The 27,831-nt window shown below is 40.2% G+C and overlaps 1 protein-coding gene across 7 annotated transcripts in view; it reads left to right on the top strand.

Annotated features, from left to right (window-relative positions):
• Ubap2 (ubiquitin associated protein 2) overlaps positions 1-27,831 on the top strand; it is a 98,967-nt gene that overhangs the window by 23,081 nt on the left and 48,055 nt on the right. For 6 of the 7 annotated variants that reach the window (XM_048364091.1, XM_048364010.1, XM_048364137.1 and 3 more), the window contains one exon: positions 4,013-4,152. In XM_048364091.1, the coding sequence (XP_048220048.1) occupies positions 4,054-4,152 (99 nt within the window). In that variant the 5' untranslated portion in view covers positions 4,013-4,053. Of the gene's footprint in view, positions 1-4,012; positions 4,153-11,094; positions 11,132-27,831 lie in introns of those variants that run through there. The other variant, XM_048364208.1, reaches the window with a different exon arrangement.

The raw sequence follows: 27,831 nt of genomic DNA, 5'->3' as shown, positions 1-27,831 counted from the left end.
TTCTTATCTCCATTAACCACCAAAAAGCCAGAAGTGTAGCTATGGCTCAAGTGGTAGAGCATCAGCCTTGAGTGAAAAAGCTTAAGGACAACACCCAGGCCCTAAGTTCAAGCCACAGTGCCAGCCAAAAAAAAAAAAAAAAAAAAAGAAGAAAAGCTGAAAATATACCAGCAACTCTTGTGTTAAAATCTGTCACAGCTTTCATTTATTTTGAATAAGATGAGATATATAAGGTTCTAAATTTTGTTGGATTGTAACCTTGTGTGTCTTGCAGCTAAAGAACCTGAGATATGCATGTTTGTGTTTCTGCTAGATTATTTTTAGAATCTCTTGCTCTGTTTCTATTCTAAGCAATCTCTTGGAACCTGTTCCCTAGTAGTAGAGCTCTTGAGGGTAGAGAAATGATAGAGAGGATGGAACACAAGAATAATTTGGATTCCGATGATCTGGCAACTGAGTACTTATTGGCAGAAGCAATTCAGTTTATTACATCGAGTTCTGTTTCTGGAATTTATGCGTAGATAACAAACAGTATATTAGTTGAAGGTGTTGAGTCTTACAGTTTAATTCCCATGACTTAATTATTTTTACAGTGCACAGTGGTAAATAATTTAAAGGCTATTGGTGGTTACTTTGGTAACTTTTAACTTTTATTCATGATCTTTGGTTTTGGTTTTTGTTTTTGTTTTTTGGCCAGTCCTGGGGCTTGGACTCAGGGCCTGAGCACTGTCCCTGGCTTCTTCCCGCTCAAGGCTAGCACTCTGCCACTTGAGCCACAGTGCCACTTCTGGCCATTTTCTGTATATGTGGTGCTGGGGAATCGAACCCAGGGCCTCATGTATATGAGGCAGACACTCTTGACACCAGGCCATATCCCCAGCCCCTATTCATGATCTTTGGAAGTTCCACAAAAAATTAATATGAGAAAGATTTGTTTGTTGAGTCATGTCATTAACTTTGTATTTTCTGATCTCTCTGTATTTTAGTCTTCTGTTCTTATTCTGTTGAGTCTCAGTCTATCTTTGGAAGGTTCTTTTTCTCCCTCTCTGACGGGGTCTCACTGTTGCCCAGGCTGTCCTCCAGCACTTTGTATCTGAGACTGTAGGTAAATACCATTGTGGCCAGCTCTGAAAATATTTTTGCTGGATTTCTTCAGCATTGACATTCTTTATGAAGAGGAAGTCAGTTGTTCTGAAATTTCAGTCTTAATGTGGAGAGCCATAATTTGAGAAAAAAGGCCAATCTGAATATTTTGATATACTCATTCTGAATACAGGACTTTGGTATTCTTGCTTTCATTTCCTTTTCTTTTTAGTGCTGTTTCTGGGGCTTGAACTCAGGGCCTGAGCACTGTCCCTGAGCTGCTCTCCAGGCTAGCACTCTACCACTTGAGCCACAACTTCACTTCTTTAGAAGTTTAAATAAGAGTTTCACAGACTTTTTTGTTTTGTCTGGCTTTGAATGGTGATCCTCTGTTCTCAGCTTCTTGAGGAGCTAGGATTATGGGGGTGAGACATCAGCACCGGGTTTCAATTGTCTTTTAAAGCCTTTTCCCCCCAAGGATCTATTGTATGAGTGTGTGTGCATGCTTGAGTACAAACACTAATGCTGGGTCTTAAACTCTGGGCCTCATGTTTTCACTTTGCTTTTTGTCATCACGACTGTAATTCTACCACTTGAATTGGCCCTTAACTTCCAGATTTGTCTTGGCTAATTGGAGTTGAGTCTCTTGGATTTGTCTGCCTGGCTGGACTGGCCTTGAACCTTAAATCTCAGATCTCAGCCTCCTGAGCAGCTAGGATTACAGACATTAACCACTGGAGTCTAGCTTCTATGTTACTTCTAAGCTGCAGGCTTTTCATAGTAATAATATATAGTTGTACTAATAACTTGTGACTACATAACAAAACTAAACCTTAATTAAAAGTGGAAAAATCTGTTATTTTTAAACAACACTTAGGGATAAAGTACACATGTATTTATGCTTCACCAAAAAAGCAGTTAATCTGACTTAATCATGGAACTAGGACCATTATTTATAGCCTAATTGTATAGTCATGGACTGTTTTATGCTAAGGATTGCTGATTAGAGTGGAAATACAGACTTTTAATATTTATACTCAGAAATAGTAAAAAATTAACACTTGAGATAGAGAAAGTCTTAACAGTTTTTCCTCACCGATAAGTGGACATTATGCCAAAGTAATGTTTGGTTGTAATAGGCTATAAAAATTAAGGTTTTTGCCAGGCACTGGTGGCTCATGCCTGTAATCCTAGATACTCAGGAGGCTGAGATCTGGGAATCATAGTTCAAAGCCAGCCTGGGCAGGAAAGTCCATGAGACTTATCTCCAGTTATCTACTAGAAAACTGGAAGTGGCATTGTGGCTTAAGTAGTAGTGCACTAGCCTTGAGCTGAAGTGTTCAGGGACAGTGCCCAGGTGCAGAGTTTAAGCCCTAAGACCAATAAAAAAAAATAATAAAGACTTTGATCAGTAAAAGAATTCTATTATAGCATCTGTTCAACTCAGTGTAAATCTTAAATTCTGCACATGCAAAGATTTGCCACTAGATGGCACCTGTAAGGAGAAAGTCTCACTTTGTTACAGTGTACTTTTGAGTATTTTCACAAAGCACTGAGGAATAAACAGTTCAGAAGAGAAATGGAACCATATAGTTCAGTGAATAGAATTATTAGATAGTTGTAAGCAAACTAATGATTATTTGTTTTGAAGGTTTTGGCATCACTTAATACCAGGCTGATTTTGATTGGTTAATTTAAAAAAGAAATTTTTTTTTGCCCGTTCTGGGCTTGAACTCAGGGCCTGAGCAATGTCCCTGGCTTCTCAGGCTAGCATTCTACCACTTGAAGCACAGCACCACTTCTGGATTGTCTGTTTATGTGGTGCTGAGGAATCGAACCCAGTGCTTCATGCATGCTAGGCAAGCACTCTACCACTAAGCCACATTCCCAGCCCCTTAAAATTTTAATTTAAAAGGTTAAGAACTTAAAAACAGGGGCTGGGGATATGGCCTAGTGGCAAGAGTGCTTGCCTCGTATACATGAGGCCCTGGGTTCGATTCCCCAGCACCACATATACAGAAAATGGCCAGAAGTGGCGCTGTGGCTCAAGTGGCAGAGTGCTAGCCTTGAACAAAAAGAAGCCAGGGACAGTGCTCAGGCCCTGAGTCCAAGGCCCAGGACTGGCCAAAAAAAAAAAAAAAAAAAAAAGAACTTAAAAACAAATAAAAAATGACTGGGAGAGAGGAAGAAAAAGGGTAACATTGAGAAATGTACTGGTTACCTGGCTTATGTAACTGTAACCCCTCTATAGCACCTTTATAATAATAATTTTTAAAAAAACAACCCAGAAAACTTGGCCGGGCAGTGTTGGCTCATGCCTGTAATTATAGCTGCTCAGGAGGCCAAGATCTGGGGATCTTGGTTCAAAGCCAGCCCAAGCAGGCAAGTCCATGAGACTCTTACCTGCAATTAACCACCAGAAAGCCGGAAGTGGCTCTGTGGCTCAAAGTGGTAGAGCGCTATCCTTGAGTTGAAGAACTCAGGGACAGCGCCCAGCTGAAGCCCCCCGACGACCAAAAAAACCAAAAACCTAATCTGAATCCAGAATATTAAGGGGATATGTCTTGAAATTTTGTATTCTAGAGAATGTGTTTGTGTGTATGTGTGTGTGCGCACGCGCGTGCGTGTGTGCCAGTACTAGGGCTTGACTCAGGACTTCATGCTCTTAGCTTTTTTACTAAAGGCTGGACCTCTACCACTTGAGCATAGCTCCTCTCTGGCGTTTTGCAAGTTAATTGGCATAAGAGGCTCTTAGATTTTCTTGCCTGGTCAGGCTTTGAACCACAATCCTCAGATCTCAGCCTCCTTAGTAAATAATATTACAAGTGTCAATCAATACCTGACACTTTTCATGTGTTATCTATTCCTTAAATTATGTTTGCTTTTTATCATGATTTGAAAGCTTTGCTTACTGTCTACTTTCTTGCAGATTTTCTACTTTGTACATACATTATTTTGTATATACTATACATGATGACTTCGGTAAGCAGTGATCGTTGCCGAGGAGCTCGGGAAAAAACACAGATTTCAGCAACACAGGCAACACAACCACAGAAACAGGTGGTACAGGTAAGTTTCTGTGGAGCTTTTTTTCCCTCTTTGTTTAGAATTAAAAGAAGGAACATATGGTTTAATGTTTTCCTTTGCAGGAAATCTCAGGATTTTGAACTTGTGTATAAAAAGTATACAGTTAAATAGTACAGAAGAGGTAATATTGATGATTCAGATACAAATGAATGCTGTTCAATGTAAACTATTTAATCTAGAATTTAAGCTATTTATTATCATCTAGGCCATCTCCTTTTGTTCCTTTCCTTCCTGTTCCTTCTTATTTCTTTTCTTTGTTCATTTCTTTATCCATCCATTCATTCGTTCTCCCTTCCTTCCTTTCTTCTTCTTATTTTAATCTTTTTTGCAGTGCTGGGATTAAATGGGAGCCTTTCTTGTCTGCTAGACAAATACTGTATTACAAAGCCACAACCCTAGCCATTATATTATTATTCTAAATAAAATAAAAAATACAAAGTTAACATTCTATAGAGGCAGTATGTATAGAGGCAATATGTAAGTGAGTAAATAAGCCTTATCTGGTTCATCCTAATTTCAGATTGAGGGCTGTCTATACTTTTAAAAGATAAGGTCTTGATATTTATGTGTATATATATACACACACACACACAGAGCTCATATATATATATATACACAGACACCCCTCTCCCCCATACTCACTCAAACTCACGATAGGCATGTGTCATCATATCCAGCCTTGACTGATTTTTTTTTTTTTTTTTTCCTGTCATGGGGCTTGAGCTCTGGGCCTGGGTGCTGTCCTTGAGCTTCTTTTGCTCAAGGCTAGCTCTCTACCATTTGAGCCACAGTGCCATCCCTATATGTACTTTTATAATCATTCATACCCAAGTGCCCTGTTGATGTTGAGGGACATAGTAGACTCTGTTTACTTGTCCTGTTAAATTCAATATGAAGTTGGCTAGTATTTTGTTAGTATTAACAGACACACATCACTGCTATTCAGTGCTTTCTCCTGACTACTCCTACTCTGACAGGTATTTATTCATAAATAGATCGAGAAAGACCATTAGCGTTGGAAATTTAGCATTGTGGGGGTTAAGGCCATTTCCTTCCCCCAAACCCCCCCCACTTCTTTTTTTTTTTTTTTGGTGCTGGTCCTGGGGTTTGAACTCAGGGCCTGGTTGCTTACCCTGATCTTTTGTGCTCAAGGCTAGAACCACTTGAACCACAGCTTTACTTTCAGCTTTCCTGGTAGTTAATTGGAAGTAAGAGTTTAATTGATGGGGCTGGGAATATGTCCTAGTGGCAAGAGTGCTTGCCTCATATACATGAAGCCCCAGGTTCGATTCCTTAGCACCAACACATATAGAAAATTGCCAGAAGTGGCGCTGTGGCTCAAGTGGCAGAGTGCTAGCCTTGAGCAAAAAGAAGCCAGGGACAGTGCTCAGGCCCTGAGTCCAAGGCCCAGGACTGCCCCCCCCCCCCCAAAAAGAGTTTAATTGACTTTCTTGCCCAGTTTGGCTTTGAGTTGTGACCCTCAGGTCTTAGCTTCTTGAGTAGCTAGCATTATAGGCAAAAGGCTATCACCATCCTTTTATAGAGGAGTGTTTAAAGAATAGTTAATTTCATAAATAGTTCTAACCAAAGAAAAAATATATTAGGAATAATCTTAAGTGCAGTCTAAAATAAAAAAAAATTTTTTGGTAGTTGGGTTTGAACTCAGGGTGCTTGCCCACTTCACTAGTACATTATTACGTGAGCCACATTTCCAGTTTGATTTTATTTATTATTTTGGAGATGGAGTCCTGTGGACTTTGCTGCCTGGACTGGCTTTGAATCACAATCCTCCAGATCTCAGCCTCCTGAATATCGTAAACCACTGGTGCTCAGCTAGTCATTATTTTTTTTATTTTTTATTTTTTTGGCCAGTCCTAGGCTGTGAACTCAGGGCGTGAGCACTGTCCCTGGCTTCTTTTTTGCTCAAGGCTAGCACTCTGCCACTTGAGCCACAGTGCCACTTCTGGCCATTTTCTGTATATGTGGTGCTGAGGAATCGAACCCAGGGCCTCATGTATACGAGGCAAGCACTCTTGCCAGTAGGCCATATTCCCAGCCCCCTAGTCATTATTTTTATTTTTATGTCAGTGAAAAGGAAGTATTAGCTTTTGAAAAAGGGCCAAATGAAAGGTTGAGACTATAAATTGTACCCCCTTGCATACCACTTCCTATTGAACTGTGGGAAGGATTTCAGGGTCTTCAGGTTTCTTTTGTTGTTGTTTTTGAAATGAGGGTCTTGAAATTTTGTAGCCTCTGTGCCAATGTGTGCCACCATGCCTAGCTGCTAGTTAGGTATCTAATAATCCTTTTTGTTAAAAGTATTTTGAGGGAACTGGGAATATGGCCTAGTGGCAAGAGTGCTTGCCTTGTGTACATGAAGCCCTAGGTTCAATTCCTTAGCACCACATATATAGAAAACAGCCAGAAGTGGAGCTGTGGCTCAAGTGGCAGAGTGCTAGCCTTGAGCAAAAAGAAGCCAGGGACAGTGCTCAAGCCCTGAGTCCAAGCCCTGGGACTGGCAAAAAAAAATTAATTAATTAATTTAAAAAATGGATTTTGAGAACGTTTTCAATGATAGTTATGTTATGGATTATAACAATGGTTTATGTTGGGCTGGGGGTATGGGTTAGTGGTTGAGCAGTTGTGTCCAGCATGCATCGGCCCAGGGTTGAGACCCAGCACACATTCCCCCTACCTTCCCCCACAGAAAGATGTTCATTTATCTACTACTCCCTTTCTAGTAAGTATTTTCTGAGGAAATTACCTTCATTTGGGAGCTGAAGCACTTTATTATGTCAGCTGTCCTCTTCTAATTCATATAGTAAGGGTGTTCTGATTGAACCTGCCTAAGTTAACATGCTGAAAGCGAGAATTTTTGAACATGTATAAATTTGAGTTGTTTGGATCTTTGGTCAGTCACCTTACGAGATTTTTTTTTTTTTTTTTGTATTTGCATAGTTAGGCAAGCACTTTGCCACTGAGCTATATCCCTTGTCCTTTTTTTTTTTTTTTTGCCAGTCTTGGGGCTTGAACTTGGGTCCTAAACACAGTCCCTGCCTTCTTTTTGCTCAAGGCTAAGCACTCTACCACTTGAGCCACAGCACCACTTCTGGCCTTTTCTATATATGTGGTGCTAAGGAATGGCTTCATGTATATGAGGCAAGCATTCTACCAGTAGGCCATATTCCCAGCCTAGTCTTGTTTTCATTGTTATTTTTGTGCTAGTCGTGGAGCTTGAACTCAAGGCATGGGTTCTTGTTCTTGAGCATTCTTTGCTCAAGCCTAGCATTATGCCACTTGAGCCATAGCTCCACTTCCAGTTTTGTTTTGTTTTTGTAGTTAATTGGAGATAAGAGTCTCATAAGTTTTCCTGCCTGCACTGGCTGTGAACCTCAATCTAACATTACAAGTATGAACCACCAGAGCTCATCTGTTGTTTTTTGCCAGTCCTGGGGCTTGGACTCAGGGCCTGAGCACTATCACTGGCTTCTTTTTGCTCAAGGCTAGCACTCTGCCATTTGAGCCACAGCTCCACTTCCGGCTTTTTCTGTTTATGTGGTACTGAGGGATTGAACCCAGGGCTTCATGCATGCTAGGCAAGCACTCTATAGCCAAGCCACATTCCCAGCCCCAGCTCAGCTGTTTTTGTTTGATTTTTCTTTTTTTGGTGGGGGATGGGACAATGTCTTTCTGGTCTTTTAAGTAGCCCAGGTGTGCTTTAAATTCGTCATTTTGCCTTAACCTCCTAAATGCTAGGATATGGGCATTACTGTTATTAGCTGCTACCATGCTATCTCTTCTTCCTTTTGAATATAATTTTTTTTGGGGGGCAATCCTAGGCCTTGAACTCAGGGCCTGAGCACTGCTCCTGGCTTCTTTTTGCTCAAGGCTACCACTCTGCCACATTAGTCACAGCACCACTTCTGGACATTTTCTGTATATGTGGTGCTAGGGAATTGAACCCAGGGCTTCATGTATACGAGGCAAGCACTCTTGCCACTAGGCCATATTCCCAGCCCCTGATTATAATTTTTAAAGTAACATACATGGACACTCTTAGAGTTTCAAAAGTAGCACAAATAAATGCTGGGTACCGGTGGCTCATACCTATAATCCTTGCTACTCAGAAGGCTAAGATCTGTGAATTGAGGTTTGAAGCCAGTCCAAGCAGATAAATCCCAGAGTCTCATCTACTTACCCAGCAACAAGCCAAAAATTGAGGTATGTCTCAAGTAGTACAATGTCAGCATGAGCAAAAGTGTCAAGTGAGAGCTTGAGACCCTTGGTCTAAGCCCCAGGACCAGCACATATAAAAAGAGTAATAACAAATAATTATTGAAGACTTTACAGATCCTTCAGATGTGTGTATGTGTGTGTGTGTGTGAATGTATATATGTATAGATATATACATACATGCATACATCTACTGGCTTTTAACTTTTTTCTGTACTATTTTGATAGTTTTTTTGGCCAGTCCTGGGCCTTGGACTCAGGGTGGTGCTGGGGAATCGAACCCAGGGCCTCATGTATACGAGGCAAGCTCTCTTGCCACTAGGCCATATCCCCAGCCCCTATTTTGATAGTTTTTCCAGAACATTATTTATTTTTGCAATGCTGGGGATGAACACAGTGCCATGACTTTACAACTATGCTTTTCCCCAAGCTTTTTGAGAATAAGTTTCAGACAAGATGCTTCTTTAAATACTTAAGTATTTTTATTTTTGTTATTAGTTGTTTTTTTTCTAATGATTTTTGAGACAGGGCCTTTTCAATCTTAACTGGCATTGAACTCATAGTAGCCCAGGCTGCCCTTGAACTTACTATCCTTCCTCAGCTTCCCAAGATCTGGGATTTATAGGTGTGTACTACTGTGCCTTGTTTATGAAGATCTTCTTTTACATAGTCACAATACAATTATCCAAAGTCAGAAGATTAAGTTATTTGTTATCTAACCTATAGACTTATATTTATATTTTGATTTGTCTTAATTGTCCCAATAATGTCTTTTTATTGTGTGTTGGGACCCTCTCTCACTATCAGTACATGCTGTCCTAATAGCCTGACTTTGAATTTGTAGTCAGCTTCTGGAAAGCTAAAGTCATATACTGGTTTATCACTGGCAATAATGGTTTTAGGTAAGTCCTGAAGCTTACATTGTATTTAGGTGCAGACTCTTCAGTGTGTCTTCCTCTCTTGTTCTCTCCCTTTCACTCTGTCCTTCTCCACTCCACTCTGGTTGTGATAAGTACATGCTCTACCACTAAGCTATACCAGTAGTCTTTTCAATCAACCTATGTGCCTTTCCCCTTTTGATTTGTTTTATTTTTATTTATTTATTTTTTTTGCCAGTCCTGGGCCTTGGACTCAGGGCCTGAGCACTGTCCCTGGCTTCTTCCCGCTCAAGGCTAGCACTCTGCCGCTTGAGCCACAGCACCGCTTCTGGCCGTTTTCTGTATATGTGGTGCTGGGGAATCGAACCTAGGGCCTCGTGTATCGGAGGCAGGCACTCTTGCCACTAGGCCATATCCCCAGCCCGATTTGTTTTATTTTTAAAGACAAAGTCTTGCTATATGGCTCAGGTTGTCCTATAACTCTTGATCCGCCAACCTTTCCTTTTCTGAGTATTAGGATCTCAGGTGTGCACCACCATGTTTGGTTCTTTTAAGGTGAAAATGTTCCTTAGTTTCATGATAGTACTTATTTAAAGAATATAGGCCAGTTGTTTTGTATAGTATCTTCAGTTTGAGTTTGTTTGATATTTCCTCATGATTAGAATTAATTGATTCCTGAATTTTTAGTAGAAGCATCCTAGATTTTTTTCTTTTTCTTTTTTTGTCTCTGTGTTTGTGGTATGGATTGAACTGCGGTCCTAACATATGCTAGGCAAGTACTGTACTGCTGAGTTACATTCCCAACCAGATGTGATCTGGTTACTGCATTATAGCATGCTGTAGTAGGATATGTTTGTTCCATATACTTTTTGCTTAAAGTAGTATTTCTTGGGCATATAACAAATTAGTTTTTTGAAAGTATAAAAGTAGACTATGGTACAGGCTTTTTGCAGGATGATTGTAAGGAGTAAAATTGTGATCAGGAAGTGATTATTTTAATTGTTACTGTATATTCTGCTTAAATTATGAAGTGATTTTAGTAATATTTGAAATTTGAGCTGGGCATTATGGTGTACACCTGTAATCCCAGCACTGGGGACAAAGGTGAGAGTTTCAAGTTCTGTGCGAGCCTGGGCTTTTTGTTAGTTGGACTACAGTTTCTGTAGTCCAGGTTGTCCTCAAATTTACCTTGTAGTCTACATTGGGCTTGAACTTGAGATCTTCCTACTTCTGTCTTCCAAGTGCTGTTATTATAGGCTTGTACCACCGTGCCAAGATTACAGAGCAAGTTTGTGATGAGCTTGGGATACATAGTAAGACTTTGTCTCAAAAATAAATAAATAAATAAATAAATAAATAAACAAACTCCAATTATACAAAATATTGTAGAAAATTCATGGGCTTCTGTTTAGTTGAAAAAAGATGTAAATTATAGCAATACTATTGAATATGAAAGAATAATGGTTAGACTATAATATTGATGGGTGGTGGTGGGTATAATAAGGATGTTTTAAATGAAAGCTATTTTATTATATTTTCCAAAATGGCTGACAGATCCAATAAAAAAAAATTGGTTCACTAGAAAAACTGCCAGCACCATTTTTTATTATGAAAGCAACTTTGCTTTTTATAAGCCACATGAGTGGCAGAGGGAGCCAGAGGAAGGCAATTAGAAGGCAATGCTCCTTTTCTTGGCCATACTTGCTTTTAGTATGTGACTTGGCCTGATGAATGTCAGTAATGGGGAGGGTACACTAAATTTGTTTAAGTTGGATTACTAGTTGACCCTGCTTTTTCCTCTTTTTTCCCCAAGCTGTACAGACCTCTTGACACTTCTAGAGCTCAGCCTGGTAACTTCCCTATTATACTCTTAATTTATGTTTGGTGCTTTGTTTTTGAGTATTTGTTGAATTGTTTATTGAACAAAGTAATTTTCTTCTTGACTAAGATACATAGTTATTTTACAAAGATTAAAAAAATTAATATTTTGATTAAAAATTTATACTGATATACTTCGTGTTACAATACTGTGCTTGTTAACAGCTGTTAAGTATATCAGCTGTGCTTTCAGAAGTTGTCTAGTCTGTGCCTTGTTAGGAACAAAACATGATATCACTGAAGAGGAATGCAAAAAATATTGAGTCATAATCCTTAAGCTAAAGGGTTAAGTCTGAATAAATCAGTAACTGGTATTTAAGGCAATAAGTAATTGTCTTTTCAGTTAAAGATATATGAATGAAACAATACCAAAATAAAAATATAGAAATACATACATAGTATGTAACTAAATGATAGAACTAGTTAGTGCTTAGCACATATGAGATCATTAATGATTATTCTGCTTAACAAATTGAGCTTAGCTGGCACCAAGTGGCTGTAATCCTAGTTACTCAGGAATCTGAGATTTGAGAATCGCAGATTGAAGCCAGTCAGAGTCAGGAAACTTTAGGAGACTCTAATTTCCAATAAACTACTCAAAAAAGCTGGAAGTGGCACTGTGGCTCAAGTGGTAGAGTGCTAGCTTTGAGCAGAAGAAGCTCAGGGACAGTGTCCAGGCCTGGAGTTCAATCATTGGACTAGATTGTTGATTTGGTTTTATATCTTAACAGGATTAGGGTAGTTGTTTTTTTTTTAAACAAACTTTTTTTTTTTTTTTTTGCCAGTCCTGGGCCTTGGACTCAGGGCCTGAGCACTGTCCCTGGCTTCTTTTTGCTCAAGGCTAACACTCTGCCACTTGAGCCACAGTGCCACTTTTGGCCGTTTTCTATATATGTGGTGCTTGGGAATCGAACCCAGGGTTTCATGTATACGAGGCAAGCACTCTTGCCACTAGGCCATATTCCCAGCCCTTTAAACAAACTTTGTACTTTTAAAAAGCACTGGCAATGCTCAGAGAGTTTTCAAGCTTAAATATCTCTGCTTTGTGTTGGCAGGCACAGAGCTCAATGATAGGGCTCATGCTTGACATGGCTAAGACTCTGGGTTCAATCCCTAGCATGCACGACAAGCAAAGTATCAATGCTTTAATATGGAGCCAACATTTGTTGCTCTTGTCTCTGCCATAACCCCCACTGCTTTTTTTTTTTTAATACCTTTTTTGGAAAGGTGATCTGTCTTGCACTCTGACATTACTATAGAAAGTGTCTTTTGTCTGAAAGTGTCATGTTCTTGTCAAAGTAGTCCATTTTCTTACGTGTTTTTCCTCTTTCATTTCTTATTTATCACTGGCCTCTTTATTTTGGCCTTCTTTAAAGGATTCTTTTACCATTTGTTGAACCTCTGTCTCCATCGTTTTATTATGAGAATGATTATACATGAAAGTTGATGAAAAAGATGGAGGAAGTACTTGTCTAGTGATCTCAGATCTCCTTTGAGAGGTCTGTTTTCCTGAGGGCAGGGCCATAGAGTTCCTCTGCATCTTCTCAATGTGTTTTTTTCTCTTTCAGTTTTTCACAACCAAATGCTTCTTGGCTAAGAAATCAAGTGGATGTATATAAAAGGGATTCAAATTTTTGTTTTGGGGCTGGGGATATGGCTTAGTGGTATAGTGCTTGCCTTGCATGCATGAAGCCCTGGATTCAATTCCTCCGCACCACATAAACAGAACAAACTAGAAGAGGCACTGTGGCTCAGTGGTAGAGTATTAGCCTTAAGGAAAAAGAAGCCAGGGATAGTGCTCAGGCCCTGAGTCTATGTTTTGTTCTTGATCTTAAGAAAAACCTTAAATCATTTTCCAGTATTAAGTGTACTTAATGATGTTAGCTGTGAGTTTTTTTTTTTTTGTGTTACTTTGATCAGGTTGAAGATGTTTCTTTCAATTGTTAACTTGTTGAATCATTTTTATTAAAAAATTTTATAATAAAAGGGGCTATTGGGCTGGGCACCTATAACTCTGGGTACTGAGGAGGCTGAGAGGCTAACCTGGGCAAAAAAGTCCATGACATTCTTATTGCCATTTAAACAGCAAAGGGCTGGAAGCGGAGACCTGGCTCAAGTATTAGAGTGTGGGCTGTGAGTGAAAAAGCCAAATCAGAGGTTAGGGCCTTGACCTTAGGCCCTAGGATCAGCTGGCATGGGAATGCACGCACCTCTTCTCCCCTACACCAAAAGGGGCTATTGGTTGGTCAAATACTTTTTTGTGTATCTATTAAGATGATTGTGTACCAGGTGCTGGTGGCTCAGTAATCCTAGCTACTCAGAAGGCTGAGATCTGAGGATTGCGGCTTAAAGCCAGTAGGAAAGTCCATGAGACTGACCAACAAACAGAAGAAGATGATTACGGAAGATGATTCATATGTTTCCTTTTTATTTATCTAGTCAGTCCTGGGTCTTGAACCCTGGGCCTGGGCACTGTCACTAAGCTCCTTTTGCTCAAGGCTAGCACTCTACCACAGTAGCTACAGCGCCACTTCCAGCTTTTTTTGTGATCAAGTGGAGATCTTTTGGACTTTCCTGCCTGGGCTGGCTTTGAAGCACCAATCCTCAGATCTCAGCTTCTCCTAAGTAGCTAGTAAGCCTTTAGAGTCTGTCCCTGATGTAAGTTTGATAAAGGAAAAGCAAGATAGTGCATAGTGCCTCAGGTCTGACAAGAGTGAAGAACGAGATCATTACTGGCTTTGAACCTTGAACCTCAGATCTCAGCATCCTAATTAGCTAGGATTACAGGTGTGAGCCACTGACACACAGCTGAATGTAGAAACATTGTAGAAAAATATACAACATAAAAGTCATCATTTTAACCATTTTTATGAGTAATTCAGTGGAGAAGCTTCTTTTGTTTTATTAGTTTTTCTATTTTTTGTTTGTTTTTGTTTTTAGTGGTACCAGAGGTTGACTTTAAGAAAACAATATGCCATGTGAGCTATGGGTCTAGTCTTGTTCTGGTGTTTTTGGTTAGTTAGTTTTTGTGGTGCTGGGTTTTGAACTAACTTACTCTGCACAGTGCTCTATCACTTAAGGCATATCTCCATCCCCTAGGACCTATTGTTTTTTGAGAGTTCTCAATATTCTAACTTCATTTCAATATAACTACTTCACAACTTTTGAGCAGAATAGACAGATTCTTAGGGGGTAATTGTGCCATAAGACCGTCTATAATCTAGGACTGATGAAGACAAAGGATGGAGATTTATTTAAAATTGTATTTTATTTTATTATTATTATTATTTTTTTGCCAGTCTTGGGCCTTGGACTCAGGGCCTTAGCACTGTCCCTGGCTCTCTTTTTGCTCAAGGCTAGCACTCTGCCACTTGAGCCACAGTGCTCCTTCTGGCCGTTTTCTGTATACGTGGTGCTGGGGAATCGAACCTAGGGCTTCATGTATGGGAGGCAAGCTCTCTTGCCACTAGGCCATATCCCCAGCCCCCTGTATTTTATTTTTCATGTTTAGACTTTTTTGCAGTATAAGGTATAAATAGAGACAGTGTCTCTTTTTTCTATGCTGATGATGTAGCTTAAGACCTTATACGTTCAAGGCAAGTGTTTTTTCACTGAACTACACTCCCAGACATGTGATTTTTTTCTTTTTCTATTTTTTAAATTAATTTACTTTATTGTTACTATATCTTTTTTTTTTTTTTTTTGGCCAGTCCTGGGCCTTGGACTCAGGGCCTGAGCACCATCCCTGGCTTCTTCCTGCTTAAGGCTAGCACTCTACCACCTGAGCCACAGCGCCCCTTCTGGCCGTTTTCCATATATCTGGTGCTGGGGAATCGAACTGAGAGCTTCATGTGTAGGAGGCAAGCACTCTTGCCACTAGGCCATATTCCCAGCCCCTGTTACTATATCTTTTATAGATTTTTTTTTTTTCCCCAGAGTTGAGGCCCAAACTTGGGGCCTTGTGGCTTGCTAGGCAGGTGCTTTTCCGCTGAGCTAAATCCCCAGCCCCTACTTTATTGTTACTATAGAGGTGGTATACAGAGGAATTACAATTACACAAGTTAGGTAATGAGTACATTTCCTTTCTGTATAGTGTCTTCTGTTCCTTCATTCTCTCCCAGTCCCTCCCTCCCATCTCCACCCATGAGTTGCATAGTTCACTTAATCAGTGTCCAGTGAGCTCCACTGCTGAACTTTCCCACCTTTCCCCTCTCAAGTTCTGTGCCTTCTCCCACCCTCCAGAGGTATACTCATGAATACACTATACATAAGGTAAAGAAGGCAGAATCATAAAAAAACTTTAAAAAAAAGTCTTTGTTTCTGTATCTTGGAGTTCATTTCAGTTTGTATATTATTTTATATAAATATGAAGAGGCACTTAGGCACTGTGCTTTTGTGATTCTCTTAGAAGAGTATCCTCGTTTGGTCTCATTGTGAGTATCTAGAATCCTGTGTAATTTGTCATATCCCAGTACATTTTAGATCTCACTTGCACATATCAGGAAGAACATGCGCCTGTTTGTCTCTGCGTTTGGCATACCTCACTTAACATGATTGGTTCTAGTTCTGTCCATTTCTCTGCAAATGACATGATTTTATTCTTTCTAATGGCTATGTAGAATTCCATTGTATAGCTGGGTGCTGGTGGCCCGCGCCTGTAATCCTATCTACTCAGGAGGCTGAGATCTGAGGGTCACTGTTTGAAGCCAGCCCAAGCAGAAAAGTCACAGTGAGACTCTTATCTCCCAATTAATCACTCAAAAACTGGAAGTAGAGCTGTGGCTCAAAGTAGTAGAGCACTAGCCTCAGGGATACTGCTCAGGCCCTGACTTCAAGGCCTTACAACAGGAGGGGGGTGCTGGGAATATGGCAGAGCAGTAGAATGCTTGCCTTGTAATCGTGAAGCCCTGGGTTTAATTCCTCAGCACCACATTTACAGAAAAAGCCAGAAGTAGTGCTGTGGCTCAAGTGGCAGAGTGCTAGCCTTGAGCAAAAAGAAGCCAGGGACAGTGCTCAGGCCCTGAGTTCAAGCCCCAAGATAGGCAAAAAAAAAATAATAATAATAATTTCACTGTGTATAGATAGGTACCACAGTTTTGGGATCCACTCATCTATTGTGGGGCATCTTGGCTGTTTTCCTATATTGGCTATTGTGAATAGTGCAGCGGTGAACATTGATGTACAGGTGTCCTTATCATATCCTGGGTCATGATGTTCGGGGTAGATGCCTAAAGAGTGGTATGGCTGGATCATAGCGAAGGTCTGTGTTTAGTTTTTTGAGGAACCTCCAGGCTGCTGTCGAGTGATTGTACTAGTTTACATTCCTACCAACAGTTCTGTAGGGTTCCTTTTCCCCCACATCCCAGTTGTTTAAATTTACAATGTCAATCTTACTGGGGTAAGATGGAATCTTAGAGTGTTTTGATTTTTATTTTCTTTATGACCAGGGTTGATGAGCATTTCTTCATGTGTTTCTTTACCATTCTTACTTCTTCTGAGAAGTCTCTCCTTTGCGCTTTTGCCCATTTAGTTACTGGTTTATTAGGTTTAAGAGGGGTTTCTTGAGCTCCTTGGATATATTAGATATTAGGCCTTTGTCTGATATATTGCCAGTAAAGATCTTTTCCCAGTTTGTTGGTTGTCTTTCTCGTTTAGTAACCTATGTCATTAGCTGTGTTGAAACTTTATTTTGATGTAGTTCCAATTGTCAAGTCTCTCTCCTACCTATTGTGCCCCTGTGACTCTATTCAAGTTTCTCCCTATACCTATAAGTTCTAATGTTTCTCCAACTCTTGCAGTAGTTTCAAAGTTTTGGGTCCGATGTTGAGTTTTTTTTTTTTCTTTTTTTGCTGCTCCTAGGGCTGAGCTCAGGGCCTGGGCGCTGTCCCTGAGCCTTTTTGGGCTCAAGGTAAGTTCTCTCCCATTTGGACCACTGTATCACTTCCAGCTTTTTCTGAGTGGTTTATTGGAGAATAAGAGTCTCATGGGCTTTTCTGCCCAGGCTGGCTTTTGAACCAATATCCTTGGATCTCAGCTAGGATTACAAGCATGAACCACCTGAACCGGGCAGATGTTGAGGTCTTTTTAGTTGATATTAGTGCATGCTGACATGCAGAGATTCACTTTTAGTTTTTCGTATATGGCTGCCTAGTTTTCCCAGCACCAGTTGTTGAAGAGGCTTCCCCCCCCCCCCCCCCCACTGTATGACTTTGGCTTCTTTATCAAATATCAGATAACTGTAAGTGTATGGTTATATTTCTGAGTCTTCTAATCTGTTCCATTGATCTTCAGCTCTATTTTTGAGCTATTATCAAGCTGTTTTTGTTATTATGACTCTGTAGTGAAGTTTGAGGTCTGGTATTGTGATCCTACCTGCTCTGCTTTTTTTCCCCCCTTCTTTTTGCTTTGGCTATTCTAGGTTTTCTGTTCTGTATGAACTTTTGGATTGTTTTCTCTGTTTTAGTAAAGAATGTCATTGAGATTTTGATGTGGATTGCATTGAATTTGTATATCATATAGGGCAGTATGACCATTATCACAATACTGATTCTACCTATCCATGAACATGGAAGGACTTTCCATTTCCTGGTGTCCTCTTTGATTTCTTTCTTTATATTTTTATAGTTTTCACTATAAAGATCTTTTATGTCGGGCTGGGAATATGGCCTAGTGGTAGTGTACTTGCCTTGTAAACATAAAGGCATAGGTTCGATTGATTCCTCAGCACCACATATATAGAAAAAGCCAGAAGTGGCACTGTGGCTCAAGTAGTTGAGTGCTAGCCTTGAGCAAATAGAAGCTAAGGACAGTGCTCAGGCCCTGAGTTCAAGCCCCAGGACTGGCCAAGAAAAAAAAAATCTAAAAAAACAAAAACGATCTTTTATGTCTTTGGTTAGGTTAATTCTTAAGCATTTTTTTAAGGTTATTGCAAATGTAGTTGTCTTGTGATTTCTCTTTTTGCTTGTACATTGTTGCCATGCTATTGTTTTTTGTGGGTTAATTTTGTATGCTGCTACTTTGCCCAAGTGATTGATCAGCTCTAGGAGTTTGGGGGTGGAGTTTTTTGGGTCCTTTAGGTATAAGATCTGTCATCTGCACATAGGGATAGTTTGATTTCTTCTTTCCCGGTGTGAATCCCTTTTATGTCCTTTTCTTGCCTTATTGCTCTGGCTAGGAATTCCAGAACAATATTGAAGAGGAGTGGAGAGAGCAGATATTCTTGTCTTGTTCCTGATTTTAGAGGAAATGTTTTTCCTCATTTGGTATGATGTTGGCTATTGACTTGTCATATATAGTCTTCATTGTTTTAAGGAATGTTCCTTCTATTCCTAGCTTCTCCAAAGGAATGGATGATGTGTTTTATCAAAGGCCTTTTCTGCATCTCTTGAGATGATCACATGATTCCTGACTTTGGCTCTTTTGACTTGGTGAATTACATTTATTGATTTACATATGTTAATCCTGCCTTGCAGCTGTGGTATGAAGCCTACTTAAATTTTTTTTGTTTTGTTTTGTTTCTGGATTCTGCTGGCTAGTATTTTATTGAAGACCTCTTGCAGCTGTGTTCATCAGATAATCTGGTCTGTCGTTCTCTTTGTTGGATCCTTACCTGGTTTGGGGATGAATGTAATACTGGCTTCATAGAATGAATTTGGAATTGCTCCCTCTGTTTTTATTTCACAGAAAAGCTTGAGGAATGCTGATTTTAGTTTAAAGGTCTTAAGAGAATTCAGCAGTGAATCTATCAGGTCCTTGGCTTTTCCTTGTTGGAAAACTAATGCTTACTTACTCAATCTCATTACATGTTAATGCTCTTTTAACTGGTTTATATCTTGGTTTAGCTTAGGTAGTTTTTATGTCTCTAGAAATGTGCCCATTGTTGCTAAGTTTTCCTTATTTTGGGGGCATAGGTTGTGAAAGTAGTCCTTTATAATTGTTTGGATTTCTTGGATGTTTGTTGTAATGTTTCCTGTGGTATATCTGATTTTATTGATTTGAATCTCATCTCTTCTTTAGTCTTGGTAGTGATCTGTCAATTTCATTATAGTCTCTATTTCATTAATTTCTGCCTTAATCTTGTTCTCTCTCTCCATCTTGTAGTTTTGGGTTTGGTTTGATCTTGTTTTTCTAGCAGTTTTAGTTGCACTGAGTACTTGAGCTGTTTGAGTTTTCGGTATGTGTGGCTAAGCTTAGAGCATAAACTTTCCTCTTAGCACTGCTTTTCTTGTGTCACAGAGGCTCCATTTATTTTCATTGTATTGTAAGAACTTTCTAATTTTGATCTTAATTTCTTCTGTGACCCAGTTGTTATTCAGTAGTGTGTTCATGTATATGAGTGTTTTCTGCAAATGTATGTTGAGTGCTAGTTTGAGTCCATTGTGGTCAGATAGGATTCAAAGAGTTATTTCAATCCTCTTTTATTTTCTAAGGTTCTTTGTGTGTCCTATGATATCAATTTCAGAAGGTTCCATGGACTGCTGAGAAGAATGTGAATTGGGTTGTTGTTAGGTGGAATACTCTCAAGGTGTCTGCTAAGTCCATTTGGGTTATGGTTTCATTTAATTCAGTGGCTTCTTTTGTTTGGTTGGCCTGTCCTTTGCTGAGAGCAGAGTATTAAGATATCCCACTATTATTGTGTTGGGATCTTTTTTTTTTCTTATATATTATCAAAGTGATGTACAGAGAGGTTACGTGTTGGGATCTTTCATGTTCTCTAAGTCCAGAAGTATTTGTTTAACATTTAATTGCTCATTGTTTGGTGCATAGATATTGACTACAGTGATGACTTCTTGTCTCTTTGGACTGATTTTAATGAAAAAATAAAGGTAATCAGATAGCAATATGGCTATCAGACCTGTGATGTTTTGTTTGTGTTTTTTGTTTGTGCTGGTACTAGGCTCGAACTCAGAGGCTTGTGCTCTTGCTTGGCTGTTTTTTATGTTCAGAGCTGCTGATCTGCCACTTGAGCTATGCCTCCACTCTGGCTTTTTGCTAATTAATTGGAGATAAGAGACTCTGAGACTTGTCTGCTTGGGCTGACCTTGAACCTTAATCTCACATCTCAGCCTCCTAAGTAGCTAGAATGATAGACTAGACATAAACCACTAGCATCCTGTTGTCTTTACTTCTTTTTTAAAAAAAAAAAATCGTCACATTGGATGAGATGGTACACACTTATAATCCCAGCTACTTGGGAAGTGGATATCTGGAGATGGATGGATGTTTGAGACCAGCCTGGGCATAAAGTTAACTAGACCCCATCTGAGATGGGTGTGGTGAGTAATGCCTGTAATCCATTTATGAGAGGAATTGGGAAAAGGATCATGTCTGAGGATGGCCCTATGCAAAATTATGAGATGCTATTTGAAAAATAAAGTCAAAAGGGCCAGGGGTGTTGTTCAAGTGGCAGAACACCTGGTTAGTAAGCACAAGGCCCTGAGTTCAAGTTCAAGCCCTAGTTGTGCTACTCTTCAGAAGGTCACAACTGATATAATCTGGTTTCCTCTTCATGTTTTTTCCCCCTGTGGAGGATTGAACCCTAGGGGATTAGGCTTGCTGAGGAAGCACACTGTACCCAATGAGCTAAGCCCCTTTTGTTTTGTTTTGTTTTGTTTTGATGTAGGCTCTCATTGACTTTGCCTAGGCTAGCCTTGAACTCAAGGTCCTCCTACCTATGCCTTACAGTGTGACTTATGGCTCATCTTTTGTTTTTTCCTCAAAAGTTTTTCTTTTTCTTTAGCCGGTCTTGGGACTTGAACTCAGGACTGAGCACTGTCTCTGAGTTTCTTTTGCTCAAAGCTTGAGTTACAGCACCACTTCTGGCTTTTTCTGGGCGCTTTCCATGGGCTCCTTTTGTTCAAGGCTAGTGTTCTACCACTTGATCCACAGCTCCATTTCTGGCTTTTTCTGTGATTGATTGGAGATAAGAGTCTTTTTTTTTTTTTTTTTTTCATTGCCAATCCTGGGGCCCTGAGCACCATCCCTGGCTTCTTTTTGCTCAAGGCTAGCACTCTGCCACTTGAGCCACAGCGTCACTTCTGGCTGTTTCCTACATATGTGGTACTGGGGAATTGAACCCAGGGCTTCATGTATACGAGGCAAGCTCTCTTGCCACTAGGCCATATTCCCAGCCCTGGAGATAAGAGTCTTATGAACTTTTCTGCCTGGGCTGGTTTCAAACTGTGATCCTCAGATCTCAACTTCCGGAGTAATTAGGATTACAGACATGAGCCACTCACTGGTGCCTGGCTAAGTATCCAATTTTATTTTTTTCCGTGACAGTTTCATAAAGCTCAAGCTGGACCTTTTTTTTTTTTTTTAAATCATGGGGTTTGAACTCAGAGCATGTGCACTGTCCCTGAGCTCTTTTACTCAAGGCTGGTCCTCTACTACTTTGAGCCATAGCTCCACTTTTGGTTTTCTGGTGGTTAATTCTCAGATTTCAGCGTCCTGAGAAGGATTACAGACATGAGCCAGCAGAGCCCGGCTTCAAGCTGGTTTTTAGGAGTGCTGGGACTATAGGAATGAATCGCCATGCCTAGCTCAATCTGTCAATTATATATTTTTGTGAAGCTATCACCATAATTAAGTTGTGGCACATCCATCACCTTCCAAAGATTCATTGTGCTTCTTAGTAATGTTTCCTATTTTCATAGCACCCCATGCAAATACTAACTGCTTTCTTTCACTAGTTTTTTCTTTTTTCTTTTCCCCTCTAGATTAGTTTTCTTTTCTTGTATTTTTTTCCTGATTATGTTTTGAATTGTAATGAATTAGTGCAAGTATATGTTTATTCATTCCATAGGCTTCCATAAATCTTGGCTTGTTTTAATTTAATAAAGGCTTAACTCTTACTAATCTGTTTTAGGGAGTTTAAAGTCAGTTGTTAAAACAAATGTCTTATGTTCTGTATACTTTTTTTCAAGGAAACCAGTTGGTTTGTTTGCTTTGACTTCTGCAGTAGCAAGCTGTACACCTTTGGTCTTTATCAATAGTAATGCACATTATTCTACAACCAAGAGACACTGTATCTGATTATTTTATACAAGGGGGATCTCAGGCTTTTTGTTTGTTTGTTTTTACAATTAATGATGTTTAATAGTGTTTCTCAGAATCTGGGACCCACTGTTATCTGTAGAAACATTTTACTTGATAGAAGTTGCCCTCAGGTGAATAGTGACAATGTGAAATCCAAAGTCTCCCTGAGCAGCAGATTGTTACACCTATTGTTTTACATACAGCCGTGGACCTACGTCATTAGATTAGCTTCTTCTGGAAGTCATAGATTTTTCATCATTCTACTATATTGTATTCTACTGTACTCTATTGTGTTCTGTTCTTTGCTGTCTATCTGTTCCATCTATCCACCTATCTATTTGTCTGTCTATCTACCTATCTGTACTGGGATTTGAACTCAGAGCCCTCCACCACTTGAGTCACTCATCCCCACATAGTCCTTTTTTGCTTTCATCATTTTTTGGGCTCGAGTCTCATTTTTTGTTTTCTTTTTTTCTGGGTCAACCTTGGACTGTGATCTTCCTACTTTTGCCTCTTAAATTCCTATATTCATCTCCTATGTTGCTGGGACTACCTGTTTATCACTACACCTAGCCTCTTTATCTTCCCAGTCTCTACCTCACAAGTTGGGAGATGTGTGCCACACTGGACTTCTTTTTTAAAAATAATGTACTATATCTATATTGTTCATGTACCCATTGTGTATATATCTCTTTTAAAATATGATTTATTATTATTAATTACTGGGTCTGGGGCTTGAACTTTGGGCCTGGGTACTGTCCTTGAGCAATTTTTGCTCATGCCTAGCATTATACCACTTGAGCTCCAGTGACATTTTTGGATTTTTTCTGTGATTAATTGGAGATAAGAGTCTCATGGATTTTCCTGCCTGACCTGGCTTTGAGCTGTGATTCTCAGATCTCAGCCTCCTGAGTAGCTAGGATTCCAGGAATGAGCCCAGAGAATTTGCATATCTTTTTGTGCAGGGCTATGCTGATTTGTGTCTTTCTGATTTCAGTATATGTGCTGCTGAGTGTGTACCAAAAACAGAGTTTTTGTGTTTTGTTTTGTTGTATTATTTTGAACTCAGGGCTTCATGGTAGCCAGACAGGAGTTAAGGCGGTTTTACTGGGTATGAATTAAAGGCTCATGTTTCTCTCTTTTTGAAAAGTGTTGGGTTTGAACTTAGGACCTTGAGAGTGCTGGGCAATCTCTATCACTTGAGACATACCCTCATACCCCACAATTTCTTTATAGATCTTAAATCTTACTGTCTTTTCCTTTTGACACAGGGTCTTGTCATGTAGCCCTGCTGTTCTGGAAATGGCTAGGTAGCCAAGCTGACCTTAAATTTGTGATCCTTCTCCCTCAGGGCTCCCTTCCCTTTCAATGGTGGGATTATAAATGAGCATCTTGATGCTTGCAGACTCTATCACTTTTGATAAAATCTGGGTTTTATGCATGAGTCCTGCTGCTTGAACTGGCCTTGAGCACTCTCCCTGAGATTTTGTGCTCAAGGCTAGTGCTCTACCACTTGAGCTGCAGCCTTACTTGTTTGTTTGTTGTTGTTGTTTTTTCCTTTGGTGGTTAATTGGAGTTAAGAGTCTCCTGGACTTTCCCGCCCAGACTGGCTTTGAACCATGATCCTCAGATCTCAGCCTCCTGAGTAGTTAGGATTATAGGCATGAACCACCAGTGCTTGGCTTTTTTTTTTTTTGCCAGTCCTGGACCTTGGACTCAGGGCCTGAGCACTGTCCCTGGCTTCTTTTTGCTCAAGGCTAGCACTCTGCCACTTGAGCCACAGCGCCACTTCTGGCCATTTTCTGTATATGCGGTGCTGAGGAATCGAACCCAGGGCTTCATGTATAGACGGCAAGCATTCTTGCTGCTAGGCCATATTCCCAGGCCCAGCTTTTTTTTTTTTTCTTTTTTAAATGTTTTGCCCAATAAATCTCTTCCTATTTCCCTATTTCTGCCTTGATGCCTTGTGGATGTTTGCTTTAACTGTGTTTTCTTTAACTGCCATGGCAATGTGGATTGTTATAAGTTGAGCTTATCAAACACAGTTTGTTGTCTTTCACGTAAACATTTTTCATTTGTTTTCCTGACAATTTATTTACTTGAATTTAAGTCTTAAAGATTTTCTTGGAAGTAGTATTGGATTTTCTTGGTCTAGGTAGTCAGGTTCTCTATCATTCCTATCCCTTTTGCTTTAAACACTTTTCAAATAGGGTGTTTCATTTTCCTCAGGGGGCCAGCCTTAACCTGCAATCCATAGAATCTGGGAACACACTTGTGAACTGATCCGCTACACCAGGTTTATTGATTGTAATGGAATGTCACCAACCTTTTTTTGCTCTGGCTGATTTCCATATATCTGCTTTGCAAGCAACTGGAGTTAAAAATAATTGTCACCATACCAAGACTGAATTTTAGTTTTAAACATTGTGACTATTTGGTGTATGTTCTTTTCTTCATTGACTCATATTATCTCTAGCTCATGGTTGATTTGTCTTTTTCTTAGCTCCAGTGCTTGTCTCTGTCTCCTTCATTTGTTTTTGATATCTTCATTTCTTTGATCTTTGGTCAATTTTGTTGTTACTCTAAAGTTTCCTCTAGTATAGGGTGTACCTCTTGTCCCAGCTTGGACAAGAAAAACTTACACTATAATATTATTGTTCTATCTAATGTCTTTTGTTTGTTTTTGTGATGTTACTGAGGCTTGAACTCAGAGCCTAGCGGCTGCCTCTGAGCTCTTTTGCTCCAGGCTAGGACTCTCCTACTTTGAGTCAGAGCATCACTTCCAGTTTTTGAGTGGTTTATTGGTGATAAGAGTCTCATGGACTTTCCTGCCCTGGCAGGCTTCAAACCGATTCTTAGGTCTCAGTCTCCAAAGTAGCGAGGATTGCAGGCATGAGCCACTGGTGCCCAGCGGTATGTAGTATTTTTTAATTCCATTTGAACAGAAGGTGTCTGTTTAGTTTCCTTCTTAATCATGTCTTTTCTTGTGCACTTTTATTGGGATGGAGTGTTTATCATCATCCTTTTTCCTTTTCTATTAACTTCATATGGGATTTGATTTTTTTCTACATTTTTATCTGAAATGAATTTTATGGAAATGGTTCAGGGTGTCTTCTAATTTCAGCAACTTCGTTGTGTCTTTATGTTGACCTATTTTCTGAGTTTTCCTACGTCAGTTCTCTTTCACCTTTCTTTCCTGTGTATTTTGCTCAGTTTTGATTTTATACTCTAGTTTCTCATCCTAGGAACTCTGGCTGATTAGTTTGGAAAGTTGAGGATGGAGGTGTAATGGGGTCCCCCGAGGGAGGGGACCACAATGTAATGTGGTCTGAGGATGGGGGAATCCCCCATCCCTCCAAGAGTCTACCACTCAGAGACAGTCTCAAGCAAAAAGATGTATTTATTGGGAAAGTAAAAAGTATACTGACCGGCCAGGGTCATGGCCCAGACTCGGGAGCTGGGACCGCAACCATAAAAAACAGGCTGGCTGGCCAGGGCCGCAGCCCAGACTCTGGGACCACGTACCCCGGGCCACACTTGGAGTCAGGTTATAAAGGTAAATACCACGTGGTCAAGCTTGCCACATGCAGGTGGCCAATGAGGTTAACCTTGAACATTCCACTACTCAGGTGGTCAAGAAGTTTATACAATCTTATCACAGCCAAGGGGAACTTCCCTGGATAGGGCGGGGGTGGAGGGGTGGGGGGAAGATTTTAGTGAAGATGGAGTCGGCTTCTGCTCTCTTTAATCTGAAATGGAAGCAATCTGGCACCCCTCAACAGCCAATGATGGCGCTGGCCAGATCTGACTTCCATATTACAGAGGATGTCTTGTCATTTCAAAATTAAATCATCCCCCCCCACCCACAGTTCAAGGTTTTGAATCAAAGGCCTTGCCCTAATCATCCTACAACTTGACCCATACTCCAACCCTTTTTAGATAAGGTTTTACTTTTTGTTTGTGGTGACCGGGACTAAGATATTCATTTCTGTTCATGTTTTCGGTTGTAACTGAAATGCTAGGCACATACCCCATGCCCCCAGCCTTTTCTATTGAAATGTTGCCTTGCAAACTCTTTGCCCAGGGTGGCTTCCAACTGTGACCCCCTCCATCTCTTCAGTAGTTAGGATTATGAGTGAGTCACTCACCTGGTATTTTAAATTCTTATTTACTTATTTTTGTAATATAATTCTTTTGTTTTGGTCGATCATGGTGCTTGAACTCAGGGCCTTGACACTGTTCCTGAGCTCTTTTGCTCAAGTCTAGGGCTCTACCACCTTGAGCCAGAGCTCCACTTCCTTTATTTACTTTATTTTTTGAGCCAGTGTTTCAGTGTGTTTCCCTGCTGGCCTCAAATCAGGATTCTTCTGCCTGTCTCCTAAGTGTTAGGAGTATAAGCATGCATCATCACCACCTACCTAGAGAACCAGGATGTTGCCTTGTATAGCCACAGTTCAGATATCAAGTTTTTGTGTATTTTTTTTTTTTTTTTGCCAGTCCTGGGGGCTTGAACTCAGGGCCTGAGCAGTAGCATTCATTGTCCCTGGCTTCTTTTTTTTTTTTTTTTTTTTTTTTTACCAGTCCTGGGGCTTGGACTCAGGGCCTGAGCACTGTCCCTGGCTTCTTCTTGCTCAAGGCTAGCACTCTGCCACTTGAGCCACAGCGCCACTTCTGGCCATTTTCTGTATATGTGGTGCTGGGGAATCGAACCTAGGGCCTCATGTATACGAGGCAAGCACTCTTGCCACTAGGCCATATCCCCAGCCCCCCTGGCTTCTTTTTGCTCAAGGCTAGAACTCTACCACTTGAGCCACAGTGTCACTTCTGGCTTCTTCTATATATGTGGTGCTGAGGAATCAAACCCAGAGCTTTGTGTATGCAAGGTAAATACTCTACCACTAGGCCATATTCCCAGCCCCCCCCCCCCCTTTTTTTTTGAGATGGGTCTTATTCTTAGATTGGCCTTGATCACTTAATCTTCCTGCCTTTATGTAGATTACAGACGTGTCAACTGCTTAGCTTTTTAAAGTACTTGTGTTAGGGAAAAAAATCTTAAATATTCAGTAACTTGGCTTATGACAACAGGGTTTTGAATGAAGAAAGTAACTGATGGTTTTTGGCAGAGTTGACTAACTGTAGTGTTTAAAAGTTTCTCTGGCAGGCATTGGTGGCTCACGCCTGTAATCCTAGCTACTCTGGAGACTGAGATCTGAGAGTCACTGAAGCCAGCACAGGCAGGAAAGTCCAGTTATCTCCAATTAAGGAACAGAAAACTGGAAGTGGGCCCTGTGGCTCAAACTGGTAGAGCACTCACTACCAGGTCCTGAGTTCAAGCCCTACTACTGGAGGGAAAAAGAAAGATTGTCTGTTTTTTAATTAGAAACTGTAAAATTGTTGTTTTATTAAAAATTTATTTATTAATTAAACAATTTTTTTTTTTTTTTTTTTTTTTTTTTGGCCAGTCCTGGGGTTTGGACTCAGGGCCTGAGCACTGTCCCTGGCTTCTTTTCTCGCTCAAGGCTAGCACTCTGCCACTTGAGCCACAGCGCCACTTCTGGCCATTTTCTGTATATGTGGTACTGGGGAATTGAACCTAGGGTGTCATGTGTACAAGGCAATCACTCTTGCCACTAGG

The sequence above is a fragment of the Perognathus longimembris genome, chromosome 1 (assembly GCF_023159225.1).
Source record: "Perognathus longimembris pacificus isolate PPM17 chromosome 1, ASM2315922v1, whole genome shotgun sequence".
In the NCBI taxonomy this organism is placed as follows: domain Eukaryota; kingdom Metazoa; phylum Chordata; class Mammalia; order Rodentia; family Heteromyidae; genus Perognathus; species Perognathus longimembris.
Note: the sequence above shows the minus strand (reverse complement) of the source record. Positions and strands in the feature narration are given on the sequence as shown.